The 15,517-nt window shown below is 40.0% G+C and overlaps 1 protein-coding gene across 1 annotated transcript in view; it reads right to left on the bottom strand.

Moving 5' to 3' along the window:
• The window catches only part of LOC134005730 (glucosidase 2 subunit beta-like), a 131,655-nt gene that overhangs the window by 36,271 nt on the left and 79,867 nt on the right, over positions 1–15,517 (bottom strand). Inside the window, exon 11 of the mRNA XM_062444720.1 lies at positions 1,041–1,110. Within this exon, the coding sequence (XP_062300704.1) occupies positions 1,041–1,110 (70 nt within the window). The remainder of the gene's footprint in view (positions 1–1,040; positions 1,111–15,517) is intronic.

Here is a 15,517-nt window from a genome sequence, read left to right as displayed (position 1 = left end):
AATTTCATGCTAACTCCAAGAGGTATGAAGACACAGATGCACTAGTTCACTAATATCTACATTCAACTGATAAAGGACATGGCCTGAGGGGAACATGGGGGACAAAAGGCCATATCTAAGCACTCCAACACACATATATGATAGTGAGTAATTTGACCAGAAGCCATCAAAGCAAAGTGGACAGTGAAGAAATAGAGCAACGGATATCGTGCCAGCTCTTTTTCCGCCCCGCTCACACAGTCGTTTGTTTAAGGGGAACAAATCTTGACCTTTTGGTAACTGCCATCTCTGTGGTTGGCTTTCGTCTTCCCCTACTGTAATGAACAGTTTGCAGGCCTGTGGGCCACAGTAGCTACTTATCAGCTACTGTATGGCTGGCCGGCTCAGACCTCTGTGAAAACATCTGAGAGGGAAAGGCGTGTAACAGGAATTCTCAACCAAACCTACTCAGGATTTATGTTTTCTTCTGTGACTGTATGCTGTAATGTTAATAAATAGTTACAGTGTATGTAAAATATAGAATTAATTAAATGTCTTAATATTAACAAAATATTGTATAGCTTTTTGAGGATGGCAGATTTTCTGGATTGCAATACAATTTGTTAAGACAGGAGGTCATTTTCTTTTATACAAAATAAGTATTTGCCACACTAATTTATGCCATGTCTGTTTTAAGAATGTGGCACAAGGAAGTTTGGATTATTTATGCCCAAGCAGACAGTCTTCTGCTCAAAGTCAGTTACCACCAGGGCACAGTAGGAAACCAATAGCGTTTGTTTTTCTTCATTAAAATTAGCCTTAGGTATCACACAGTGCAAATCCATTACTGTGCAGCTTTTCTCACAAGGATGGAGTCTATTTTAAGGCCTGGTTACATACCATACCACCCTGCTTACAATAGCTCACAAACACGGTTAAAAGGCAAATGCGAGGAGCAGATGTGTCGTTAAGGGGAAGTGCAAAATGTTGAGGATTTTGCCATAAATACGTGACAGTGGAAACCAACCTCCACTTTTATGTTTTTGTTATCTTTCTCTTACCTTATTTCCATGTTGACTGTTTCATAAGCTTCTTCTACCTTCTTCAGATTGGTCGCCTCCCACTCCGCAGCTAGACAAAACAAAAGGTCAGACAAATTAACAATGCAGAGTTGTTGCATCTCAACAGCTGCGTGTTGCCAAACAGTGGCCTCTTAATATAGGCTGTTGTGTCTAGGCCTAGAAGAGGAGCAAGGCAGCATATAAACAGAAAATGCTATTTCCAGGTGTGGTAACTGCCAAAAGGCCTGCAGGCTTATTAGTCTCCTTACACTGACAACTGTGTTAACCGAGACTTAGAGTGAAAAGAAGACGGAGAGGGAGTGTGAGAACAGCAGAGGTGGCCACAGTGATGATTAGTTTGTCTCTCTTTGTCACGTTTGCATGTTCCTTGTATGACAAGATGTCAGACTGTAGAGGAGAAACATGTGATCTTCTAACTCCTTTCAATTTATTGTGACAGGTACAAAGAACTAGAAATATAAGTGAAGTGTAAGTAAATCTCTTCGTACACTGTTGTTTGCATGTCGTAGCATTGCTTGTAATAAAGTGCAACTTAAATCTTGACAACAGTTGATGCATCTGGAAAAGAATAATTGATACACAGAAAACTCGCACTGAGTTGGACTGTTGCAATATTTCGGTAAGTTTATTGTTTATTATTAGCTTTGGTCCAAGGTAGTGGGGAGTGTTTCCAAAGCGTCTTGCATTCCTTGTTTGGAAGGTCCTGGTTCCAAATGGAAAAGATGTTGTTGACCATAAGCAGCAACTGTGGGCTTCAACACGGCTCCAATGCAAACCAATGGGTGATATCACGACTTGCTATGTCCATCTTTATAAATAGTCCATGGTTGCCACTGACCCTTTAGGAAAATGTCTAGGTCTTTAGCTGCTTAACACTACACTATGCTCACCAGATAGTTGTTAACTTTTTTTATCTGCTGGTTCAGGTAGTGACAAATGGTTTTTTTTAAGAACCTTGTTGACGCAAACAGCTGCCTGCTGTTGCTAAAAACAGTGTTGGAGATCAGATCCAACAACCAAAACAATGAGCTGAAAAACGCTAAAACACGGTTGTCTAATACTAATTATCTGTTGGTTTGTCACCACAAACGACTCCTTTCACAGTACAAGTGAATACTGTTGCCACAATTTAAAACATATGCCTACTCACTATATTGTATAATGATTTATTTTCAGTAGTCTTTGCTTGTCATATAACAACATAAATATGAAAATATTTATTATATATATATTCTTTTAAGCTTTGATGAAGGCACACAGTTGCAGAGACGTCAGTTGTGGAATAAAGTCAACGCTACATAACCGTTTTAAAGTGTTCCTGTCTTCTTCACTACTATACTTATTACCTAATGTTTGTCTAGACTTCTTGAGCTGTAAAGCACACCTAGCCAAAAATGAGTGAGAAAACTACAAATAGGATTGATTAGTTCATCTTTAAGCTGCAGCTCATTCAGAACGCTGCAGCCCGAGTTTTGACCAGAACAAAGAGATCAGAGCACATTACTCCAGTTCTAAAGTCTTTACACTGGCTCCCAGTCAGCTATAGAATAGATTTTAAAGTTATGCTACTGGTCTACAAATCACTGAATGGTTTAGGTCCAGAATACATGAATGACATGTTAGTAGAATATAAACCCAGTAGAGATCTGAGATCTACTGACTCAGGTCAGATAGTGGAGTCCAGAGTTCAGACTAAACATGGTGAAGCAGCTTTTAGCTGTTATGCTGCACACAACTGGAACAGCAGAACAGCACCAACTACCAGCAGAACTGAAATCAGCCCCAACTGTGAATATATTTAAATCCAGGTTAAAAACACTTCTCTTCTCCTGTGCTTATGATTGAGCTCTTTCAAAGCACTTTACATTTTAATCTTTCATTTGCACTCTATGTCCTTTTAATGATTTTAAAGCAAATCATTATTTTATGCTGCAATCTTATTTTTAATGCTCTATTATAGTATTTTATTTCTCTCTCTTTCTATGTTTCTGTACTTTGTTTTTTATTATTAGTGTGTGTGTGTGTGTGTGTGTGTGTGTGTGTGTGTGTGTGTGTGTGTGTGTGTGTGTGTGTGTGTGTGTGTGTGTGTGTGTGTACTTGTGTACTATGATTGGGTTGTATTTTTATTTCTCAAATTCCATGTTTTTTTTTTTTTAATTTTCTGTTGAATGTTTGTTTTATGTAAAGCATATTGAGTTGCCACTGTGTATGAAATGCGCTATATAAATAAAACTGCCTTGCCTTGCCTTGCCTAAGCACAGAGGCCAAACATTAGCTGTTTCCAGCTGTTTGAAGATGTCAGACCTTAGATTCTGAGTAGCCTTTTTTCCCTTTCTTTTCTGTTATTTTAGACTAAACAATTAGTCAATGAATCATAAAACAATTGGTCAAATTAACTGATACATTTCTACTTGTAACCTCAGTTGGTGTTATGGGCTTCAACATTATTAATCCATATTGTAGCCCAGATGGAGTAATCTAAATTGATAGTGACTTTGCATTAAGTCTTAATCATCTATTGTGGATCACATTTCAAAACAGGTTGACACAAGAGTAAAAACCCCAAAAGAATCATTTCATAAGTGAGATGTGTTAATAACAATGTCTGTCATAGCAGGATTTAACATGAACAGAGAGGCTGAAAACCTGACAAGAGAAGATGGCAAAAAATAGAACTGAAGAGAAGCTGAAAAGACTCTAGTTTAATTGTCTTGTGTGGATGGACCTGGGGATTTACTTGGGTTTCTCGAAGTGGACAGGTTCGCCTCTGTCGTTGAAGAAACTCTCACTGGAGCCCGGCGCCGTGGCAACAGAAAAGAATGTGTATGCGGTAAGGACTGTGTGGGAAGCTGTCACAGCCCCGGCCTGAATACCAATTAGCATGTTCCTTGCATGTGGTCTCAGCTGGTTGCCCATAAAGATACCCCCCACACAATTCCCCCAGCACCTTTTTATTGCCGAACCGAGTACAGATGTGGTGTGTCCAAGAGGCAAGCTGTGATTTTCCATGCTGTAATGGCTATTTTTATAACACCAAGAAGAGGAAATCTGTCCCTAACCCACCCCCAGTCCCTTAAAACTCCTTGAGAAGATCACACTCGCAGTCATACACGCGAGAATGTTCTCTCCCTCTTTCCCTCTTTCCCTCTTTCCCCCTCTCTCTCTCTCTCTCTCTCTCTCTCTCTCTTGCATACTCTCAGATTCCATCTCTTGCCCTATTTCCCTCTCTCTCTCTCTCATGCAGACACACACACACACACACACCAATCATCAGGCTCAGCAATGACAACGGAGCAACGGAGACGCAGAATCCCAAGTGGATGACATTTGACCCCTTGCAGCAGCCCAGTCATATATGGAGAGAGGACTGACGGTAGGCAGAGTTGAGGAGGGAGAAGAACAACTCAGGGAAAGCAGCCAGGCGTACAAAGTACCCAGAGCAGGGAACACAGGGTGAGTAAAGCCTTTCGAATGGTCTCTGCACCAGTCAGGCCGACATAACCTAAGGCTGATGTACAGTAAACCAAAAATACTTTATGCTTATGGTCTAATGACAATGAAAGGATTAGATTATCAGTCATATGGTCAGTGGATGTCACGAAGTCACAGTCACCACATACATAAATTAAATGCTTGACCCAGCATGAGCAGCTCTCTGTATTTTTATCTACTCATGCAAAATTTTTTGGCAGTGTTCAAATTAAACCTAATCAACAGAATGGCTCATTACAACAATGAGACCCAAGCAATTAGGTATTGTCGTGTATAGGAAGAAATGCCTTCCACCATATTTGCTGCTTTCATTATAATGAAAGCAATCCACTTCCTCTACAATTTAGGGGTTTTCATACAGTAAACTTATTTCACGTTTAAGCACTTTCTTCTTCAGGAAGTGTACTGTACTTTGCTTTAAGCACTTTATGCTATCAAGAGGGTTGTTAAATCACAGAGGCCATGTTCAAAAATAGAAGAGGAGGAGTACAATGTATAGTATATGCCATATTCTGTCAGAAGTCTCCTGTGCATACATACCTTGCTGGAGACTGGAGATGCTCTGTTTACATGCGAATGGATCAATAAGCGAGGCAATTTCTCTGCAGCTCTAAGAAAAGAAGCCTGGGTGTCGGTGCAATGTGCGCCGCAGCCATGCTTTGCAAAACAAAGGCAATGCTGTGAGGCCACCCTTGAACCTCACACAAGCAACAGACACCTTTAGCTAGATTATGTCGACTACCAGGCACATGTAGGAGTTTGCTTTGTTGTCTGTAAAAGACTGCTCTTTAAAATTAAGACTGGCAACATGTTCAAGCTTCCACGTTGTTTCCTCCTCGCTTTCTTTCATAACCTCTTTTATTCGCCATCATCTATCTTCCCTTTTTTCGTTTCCTTTTGACTTTAACATTCTCCTTGCCTTCAATATTTTGAGCGTGTGCTCCACAGAGTCTTCCTGTCAGCCTCACCACCCTCTCGCAAGCTCCATTTCACTCGGTTTCTCTCCTCAACTGACGAACTTGTTCTGACTGCAGAGTGGAGAGGGCTAAAATATCAAACATGACCGCCCAGAGGTGCAATGAACTTGAATTTCTTTTTTTTTTTTTCAATTAATACAACAAAGTCAGTAATAGTACAGTAACAGAGGGATGTTTAATGTGTAGGTAAATAATGAAGGTTTGTATTTTGATTTTATATAAAACAAATAAAAGAACAAACATTCGACAAACATTTAATTAAAATACAGAGGTACACTTCTGTTTCCTTATGTCGCTCTCTTTATCCATCCAAATCTCAAAAAATGATTCTGAAACTGTAGCACAGGCTGCTGGGAGTTGAGAAGAGGTCAATCTCGCCCCCTGCATAATCGTTGTGTTGGAGTGTCTGATTGTATTAAGGTTGAGTGAATAACAGTAGCTGGCAGAAATAGCATCATGTTTTGAACCATCAGTGCAATTCATAGCCCTGTGACTGACTCAGTTTGTATTCATTCTCCCACACTCTCCTGCAACTCTCTTTTTATCCACAGTGGTTGAAGGACAAGCAAACGCCATCTAGGATTCATTGAAATTAAGAATGGGTCCATTCACCGCACAGTTGCCATTATATCAAATTATATAAGCCGATACTGTAGATGACGAGTGTCAGTGACCACAAGTAGCGGTAATTGATTATTAGAATCAAAAGTCACATGTTTCAATTCCAGTGTTTCATGTGTAAGGGAAAACATGCATTATCTAGTACACATTTATATACTGTATTGCTCTTGCACAAGTTTTGACTGACAAGGTTAATTACTCAGACGTGTCCGGATACACATAACAGTAAATATTATGCATGAGGGCAAGAATTAGTGCTGAAACTATTAATTCATTACTCAGAAGATTAATGACTAACAGTTTACTTTCTTTCTTTTTAAAAAAAAAATATCATTGTAAAATTACCAATTTTGAGTCATGGACTGTTGATCAGAAACAAAAGAGGAATACGAAGATGTAACTTTGGGTTCTGGTAAACTGTGATCACCATTTTTCACTTTTTTCAGAGATTATGAGGAAGCGGACAGAATCAAAAAAAATAACTGACAGATTAACGTGGGGGTGGGGGGCAGTGACTTTTGGAGTCATGTTGTCTACATGAGGTTGCCAGGCAGCCAGAGGGGACTTCAGCAAGTCACTGAGCATAGCCAAAAAATTGTCTGGCACATAACCTCTGTAACACCCCCGTACTTTTCAGAAAGAGCCAGGCTAGCTGTTTTTTCCTGTCTTTATGCTAAGCTAAGCTAACCATCTGAGAGTGAGACGGTGGTATCGACTTTTTTATCCAACTCTCGACAAAAAAATGGATGGTTCCTTCTCTAAATGTCAAACTATTCCTTGAAACAATGTATTGTCCTAACTTTTTCAGTTTAAACTAAATATTTGGGATACCAGATGTTTTAAATCAAATTAAATAAAAGACTTACTGAGATCATAATATATGATTCATGTAATAGCAACAATATAAGTAAATGCAGCAGTCAGGGTGTACTTCTCATATTATCATCATGGTGTGTAATCACTGTTTAACATTTAAACGGAGAAGGGGGCCCAATGAACAGAATAAACAGTCTGCGTGTAGTGAGTTCACTCTACAACAACTGGGTGCTGTTTATGAATATGTATGATGTAACAAACGCCTAGGAGCTGACCTACTTCTGTGTCTCCTCTGCTCATGACTTGGTCCCCTTCCGGGGTAACTCTGTCATCTTGCAACATACTGTAATAGCAGGAAGCATGCAACTCTCATGTACAAATCAACATGTTCCCTTTTGATGGTTTTGCAAGTGATGATCACCATCTGCTGAGGGAAAGCGCTCAATAGGTTGCTGTGCAGCTGTGAGAGCAGTCAGGATCTGGTAATGACAAGTGATTGATTCATTTGCACACAAACGTAACGGGTTTTGATACGATTATGGTTTTTGCTTGGTTAAATGTAAAATGTTACAATCAGAAACATCGATTTGTACTGGTTGTAAGCAAGACATGTTAAAGAAAATTAACTGTTTGTATTTGTAGTTATGTAGTTATGTGACATGAATACAAGGAGATGGAGGAAATGGAGTAAATATGTGATGGACAAGTATGCACAGACAAAAGAGAGCTCTCGACATAACTGGGGCTGCACACTGGAGAGTACTCGTCTGCACCATCATAAAATATCTTTATCTGTGACCATCTTGGCACGGTGCCAAGCACTGTTAGCTTCAGGAGCTGGGAAAGAAAAAAATCTATTTCAGACAACATAAGAGACAGAAAGCTGGCAGCCGCTCAAATCAGACTTCCAACATTTGATAAGTGAAAACGGGCTAATTTGGTGTATCCCTCAAATGGTTGCAATCCAATACATTCCTCCTGTGGCTATCAAAACACACGAACAAGGGTGAGACCGGGTGAGAGGCAAATCGTTTCAACCTCTCTACAGCTTAATGGAAGAAGAAGGAAGACATACTTGTAACTCATTCTATAGCAAAAGGAAGCTTGGTACACTTTTTCACCCTGCTCCCCTCTTGACTCTCCCCTTGTTCCTTCTGTCGAACCAGCACTCAAGGTGAGAACAATTATGTCTCAAGGACGCGCCGTCCTCCGCCGGGGTCAGAGGTCTTGCCGAGCACCACGTTAATAGCAAACCCCTCCTGCTTAACATTTCACAACTAATTTGGAAAGTGCTGAATAGAGCCTTTAATTAACATCAGCCCTTGCCAAGGTTTGTAACCTGCCAGAGCACCGATCCCTGTGCTCTCTTCCATGCTGAAGCTCCGCTGGCTCACACACCAATTCATTTGTTGAGTGCTGAGATGCATTGGCTTAGAAAACTCCCTGGTAACCCCAATGTGAACTGAGGGACATGTTGAAGCATTTGTATGTGGGAGACAGAGGTGTCGTAGTGCAATTTAAAAGCTGTCATTTTAGCATTTCTAAGACAAGATGCTTGTTAAATAAACAACTAAATTGAGCTTAGCAGCAGAATGTTGATAGAGAGCGTTGTGTTTAAGAAAATGTCTTGCTGATGTAAGTCTGAAATTAAATTGTGATCTGCTAAATATCCCAACAGCTGGTCTACTTTCTTAAATTCCTGTCTGATGTCTCTCACCGTTACTTGACTATTCATTCCATGTAAACTTACTATTTTTAGATGCCCTTGTATCTTTAAATCAACCTCACTAGATTAGATCAAAGTGAACCTTGCTTCACAGCACCCATGTGCATCAAGCAAATTTATTTATACTACTTATAGCAGCAACATCTAACATGTCTAAAATAACCCTTGAATGCACAACTGTAACTATGTTTGCCCCATGTATGACACAATTGCCTCATATATACAATTTGAGTCATTTAACTGTGTGCCAAAGCTTGTAGGTCCCAGCACTTATCTACAGTGATCTTGAGCTTCGCAGGGACATATGCACAGTTTTCTGTAAGCTTATGACTTTCAGTTTTAATCACCTTGTATACAGTGTTTATAGCAGAAGTGTACCATCTCCACTAACATCATTCCCAAAGCTATTAGAATGAAACTATATTCAGGAAATTAAAGCAGAGGTGTTTTTTCACACAGCAAATGTCTTTATTCTTTAGTTATTTACTGACTTTATTGATCACAAGACAAGTTTGTAGTGTGGTTCTACATGTCTGGTAAGACAGTAGCTCATGTGTGAAAGAACCATGGCATATGACTGTGACCTCGGTAGTTACATTTTTCCTAATGTGTCTGAAATTGAATCTGATTCTGCTCACTTTTTTAACTTGTTTTTATGCGAGTTACCTATCTGTAACTACGCCTAAATAGTAAACTTGTGCACTACTGATAGTCCTCTCCCTGCTACTATAGCATCTGGTCTTGGTCTTGTGTGTCCCTGCTACTATAGCATCTGGTCTTGGTCTTGTGTGTCCCTGCTACTATAGCATCTGGTCTTGGTCTTGTGTGAGTTTTCATAGTCCATGCTTACATATTGTTTTCTATCTGTCAGGTATCATTTTATATCAGGTGAAAAATTAAACTTTGATAACTTGGTAAACAGAACCTCATTATCTGTATCTTAGAATTTCAGTTGATTGATTTTTTTTAAACCCCAAACTGCATAGGATGCAATGAGAAGGAAGTATTATCCAAATGTGAAATTATCTGCTCAAAGATCCATTGTTTTCAAACTGCCAGAAGGATACTGATGGGTCTGTAGTTACTAATGACCATGTGTTCACCTGATTTGAAAATAGGTGCAATTATTGCAGCTTTCCTGGCAGTTGGAAACACTCCTTCTCTCATTATTGGCCTGATTATCAAATGTTGAAATAGGAGGAATGTGCACAAGTAAGATAGGAAATAACCATATATACTTTGGAGTTGGCCACTTTTCTAAATACTGATGTTTGTATTCTGAGTTTTAGAAGAGTGACAGAATAATTCAATCAAGGGAAATAAAAAGTTTTTGTAGAATCAATAAATAAACAAAAAATGCCACTTGGATAATAGGTCACATTTTCCTCTATATTTAGTTCTATTGTTTTATTAATAGTATTAGATTTCCATGTTAAATTCTGTCAGATTTCTTTAACATTTCCCTTTGCTTCACTAAAACCATTAATGAAAAATGTTGCTTGCTCTTATAAAACCTCATTTCTCAGTGTGATGAATAAATGCCTCTCATGGTCCACCTAATTCTTAAGTGTCATCTTGAGATAATGGTGTCTTTGTTTTCTAAGTGACCATGTTTTTTTTAACCATGGTATATAGTCTGTTTGACCTGGTTTGAAGTTCACTGTACTCATAAAACTGTGTATAGTTGTTTGAAGTTAAGCCATGTAAGAATTACAGTTATCATCCATAATATTATGTATAAGGTGCTCATCCCAATTTATTTCTGCAATTGCATTCTCAAGATTGGTTCACTAACTATAACTAGAAGGTTTATACTGCTCTAGCTTCTTGAAGGCTGATAGATTAAATCTCCTTTTAGTGAGCTTTCTTAAAATCAGAATCATACTAGGGTAAGGAAATCCTGTTGCTAGACTGTAAGATTTCTCAATTTTTTCTGGTTTATTAGTGAAAGCCAAATGAATAAGCATTTCTGAAGAACTAGTTATCATAGTCAATCAAAATTGCTTATTACACATTTGTGCTCTTAAATCTCCTAATAAAATTATCTAATTGTTTGTATCATACACACAGAAAGGCATTCAGCTTATCATAAAACAGATTTTCTGCCAAGAGTGGTGTATAAATTCCAAACACAGTGAATGACATTTGGGCTGGGAGAGTTCATTTGAGACCTGTCCATGCCAAGTCATTAACATCACTGGATCTGCTTACAGCATATACTTTCCTTGACATAAAAGTGGCACACCTCCGCACCAACCGTCAGTTCTGTCTCATCTTAACATATTATAGCTATGCACTTTTAACATGTCAGCAGGGGAGCTTTCATGTAACCATGCCTCTGATAGACATAGGAAGTCAAAATTGGATTCTTATATAAGATGCTATAGTTATTAACTTTTAGGAGTAGCGCTTCAAATATTCAAATGTCCACCTAATAACCAGTTTGGTTAAGCCCAAGACTCCAACAGAATACGGCCTGGTTCACTGTTCTGAGAATTTTAAAGCCGCAGTGCTTCACAATTGCAGGATTATCTTACATTTTGACTTGTTTGGTGATGCAGAGTTTATCCTTTGCACATGATTCGCCATGGAAGGTGGCACAACGCTTGGCAAGAGTACTGCTGATGATGTACTTATTGGTGTTGAATCAGCTGAAAACTCACCCAGTCTGACGGCTTCTGTGGTAAGCAGATTGCTTTTCATAGCAGTAAATTCATACCCTGGTGTAATATCATCAAAGTCAGGATAGTGATGCACGTTCTCTGCGAGTGCTGCCTGATGATGTTGATCTGGACTGAGAGACTTGCATTTGTTCGTTTTGTTGCTAGAAGTAGCATTTGGGATGATTGCTTTTCTATTATTAAGAACGCTGCAATATGAAGCAAACTGTCCAAAAGGCAAGAATAAGCCTATTTATCCACAAAATAAGAGAAGCACTAGATATTTGATGACAGGTGTTTTTATTCCCCAACAGAGCCACTCTGAGTTGGCAACAGTCACACTAAAGATGACTTAATCGTGTAGTAATATTGAAATGAAGCAAGTTGCTTTTGAATACCTTATGACTTGCAGTATGGTATTTGGATATAAATCTTAACTCTGCCTTCCTGGCATTATTGCATATATTGGGGGAAAAGTGTTTTTCTTCTACTAATGGAAAAAGCAGTCACACTTGGTTATGGATGAATAATGAAAGTGAAATCACAAGTTACAGAAGTAAACAAGGAGTGGTTTTGGAGAGGTCTTTAAGGCTGCACTTCAGCCAATTATAGTGATGGAAAAGCACAGAACATGTGTGTGCCATGTGCTCTGCATGTGCTCACAGCCAACAGGCAGCAGACAGCGCAAAACATGGTCAAGTAAAATTAAAGCGCACAGCTAGACTCTCAGTGACACTCCCCCTACTGCAGCGCACACTGAATCACCAGAATACTGAACAGGCGCAGGCGAGAGAAAATCCTCACTGCACCTCAGGAAAATGCACCTGCACAGATATAGAGCCCATAAGCTAGAGCAATGACAAATCTGCTACCTGATACATGTTTAACTCGCAGGATATGAGCTGGGTATAAAAAAGGTTGCTCCTGAGGATTCAGAAAATGGATCCAGAGTGGCAATTTACAGCTTATAATCTGTGACAGACATTGGCTCTTCTTGCTGTAAGTGGTTACTGGGCAGCTCAAACTGCATCACCGCCCAAACTAGCACCGTTAGCACTGCGGATGGCATGCGCTCGGCTAGAAACAGATGAGGTAGCACAAAAGACAGAGCCGACAAAAGCTAACACAGTCAGCTGTAGCTCAGCAAAGGACCAACTGAAATAGGACCAGTGGTGATAGCACCATGGACAGCACCAGTTTGCGCCGTCTAAATCAGCACCACGGAGAGCGCTTGCTGAGCAGGCACCAAAGAAAATAGACCACACAGAAAAGGCTGGGGTAGTAACTCACTGGGCATTCAGCTATCCTAACACAATAGTATAGACACTGACTCAAGGTGGTTCTTTACATGCTGTTTTTCTTATTTCTTTTACCTGACTCATTTCACACTATATTTGACCAAAGGGCCTAAAGATTTAGGTTGTGTTTGAAATCCTGCAACTTGGATCATAATAATAGGTAGTTAGTAGAAGTGACATTGGTTATTCAGGCCTTTCAGGGGACACAGAATCCCACAGAAGAACTCCATCCTGTCTGTTTCTGTACAGAAGTTATTTCTGTAGACACCACTGCACTCTAAGCTGTGCTATGCTAATGTCTCTCCAAATGGGGGCTTTTCAGGACATGTCAGACAAATTAGGGAACTAGAAGGCAAGAGAGAGACATAAACATGCATGCACACGCGCACACATACACACACACACACAGACATGCTGACACACACAACTGTGCAGTGAGATAACTACAAAGGAAGCCTAAGAGTGTCACAGAGGTAGCCTGTAGAACAACAGAGAGTAAGGGGGGAAGGGTGATACAGAGGAGGGGGAAGGAGAAAGGGTGTGTGTGTTAGTGACTGTTTTTGTGTGTATTGGGAGGCATTAAGAAGCCCTGGAGATGTTTTTCTGGAAAGTGGCTGGTTTGGAGAGGCAGCAGCTGTTGTTGGAGAACGTCATTGACTGGCTACTAATCTAAGCAGTGTTGCTATTAGCATGGTGAGGGCGCTGCTGAGCAGCACTGACCTCAACCAGCTTCAATGCCCCTGAAGGAGGGGGTTGGTGGAGACATGCCTGGTGACCTATGGTCTTCCCACAGGCAACAGCTCTTTGTGGATATGCTGCATATATGTGTGTATGCGTGTGTGTGGTCCTGACATACATCTCCATTCGGCATCAGTCTAATCGGGGGGAAAGAGGAAGAGAGGAAAACGACAAGTGTGAGTCAAGTCGTCACGCTATGGCTAGGGATACACTCTGGGATAGTGTTCACCGGCCCTGAAGCGTAGCTCTTTATAGCAGCGAGCACGGTTCTGACATGCACATGTGCACGCACGCACGCATGCACGCACCCACGCATGCACGCACCACACACACACACACACACACACACACACACACACACACACACACACACACACACACACACACACACACACACACACACACACACACACACACACACACACACACACACACACACACACACACACACAATGAAAGGCTGGTAACACTTTACCTGCATTTTAACCAGCCAAATTCTTCAACACACAAGTCTCCATATGGCTCAAGCAGGATTGGATGTTTTGTGTGATGCACATGCTGCTCTAAACTGCAGCAGTTTCTACATCAATGATGAAGTTTGAGCTTTACTTTACTAATTTATGGACCCCTCTATGAAGTTTTAAATTCATATCTTTGTACAGTGATGCAGAATTACATAAATACTGTACTTTTATCTCATTATTCCTACTGTAGCTGTACAGTACAGTCCTTTTAAAATTACACAAGTGATTCAATTTAACTATTCTATCTTTATTCCTCAAAGGAGCTTTTTTCCCCCATTTTTTAAAAACTACTTTTCAAGACAGACCCATCTGCTTCATTTACTTTTACAACCATCCTCAATCCCCAATGGGATGAGCGTGTTACCTCCTTCTCTCCTGGCAGTGTCACAATTATGATCAAAAGCTGCCTGGTTGTTTGTGTGTGCATACGCTGGTTTGTGTGTGTCGGGGACAAGTGTGGACAAAACAAATGGTGAAGCCAACACCAAACCCTCTTGTGTCAGTTAATTATTTTCAGTGCTCCAGATGTTGTCGCAGACTGAATACACAGCTTAAGACTTTGCTGAAGGCAGTACTTTGTGAAGGCGCGTCGGCCCTTTAAATAATACTAGAACTCAAGGCGAGGGACAGGGCATTGGCTACCAACACTGATACAGCAGCCGCAGCCTGATGGCAATTATTTAGACATCCACTTGCTAATTATAATAGAGGATGACAGGTGCCCAAAACAATTTGAGCGCAAACTGCCTGTGAGCTTCTGTGTGTGGTTGTCTCTGCTTATGGTTAGAGATAAAGATAGCCAAGCCAATGTCTCGTCAAACAAACGTCTCTTTTACATCTCAGCTGGGCTCTGCTGCACTTGATGCTGTCTGATGAGCCTGTTGTTGTCACTCACATGTTCCCCGATGGTGGTTTCACCAGTTACCTGAAGCTAATTGTTATAGACCTGGGGGGGCACGCACCCACCCACACATAATTTAACAAGTTGTCAAATTTCATAATGGTTTGTTGAGAGTTTTGAAGTTTTGAACCACATTTTGTGTAATAAGCTATTTGGAATTGTTGTGTAGTGAATTGGGGAATCAATTAAAAGTATTTTGTTTTGTTTAATTGTTTTCAGGCCTTTTGTTTTTATTCTCTTATTTCTTTGAATTTGTATGACTTGAATACCATTTATTAGGGAGGATACATCATTCATGACTATAGTATGTCCTGCTGTGGACCAATATTGACCCATATTTCATAATTTATTTTACAAACTAATTAAAAAAAATATTAAAGAAAATGTTTTTAAACCAAATAAGACTGCATTAATCACAAAAATGTGGTGCTCAAAACACAGATTAACACCTCGTGTGAATGACACTGCAATAATCCTATTAATGGACTTCTGGCACAACAGCACAAATCTAAAATGCATCTTTTTTTTCTTTTTAAAGTCATTTATATAAACAAAAGTGGATGACTGTAATGACTGCAGTGTTGTATGAAAACGCTTTGATCCTTTAAGTTTTTTTTTCCTGCCTCCCCTCTGATAAGATCAGTCCAATCACGTGCTCTCTACTCATATCCCAAAAGCCTTCTTACTGCTGCACACCGAGCAC

This window comes from Scomber scombrus, chromosome 23, assembly GCF_963691925.1.
Source record: "Scomber scombrus chromosome 23, fScoSco1.1, whole genome shotgun sequence".
NCBI classification, from domain to species: Eukaryota; Metazoa; Chordata; class Actinopteri; order Scombriformes; family Scombridae; genus Scomber; species Scomber scombrus.
The sequence above is the reverse complement of the archived record's forward strand: the minus strand, read 5'-3'. Positions and strand labels throughout refer to the sequence as shown.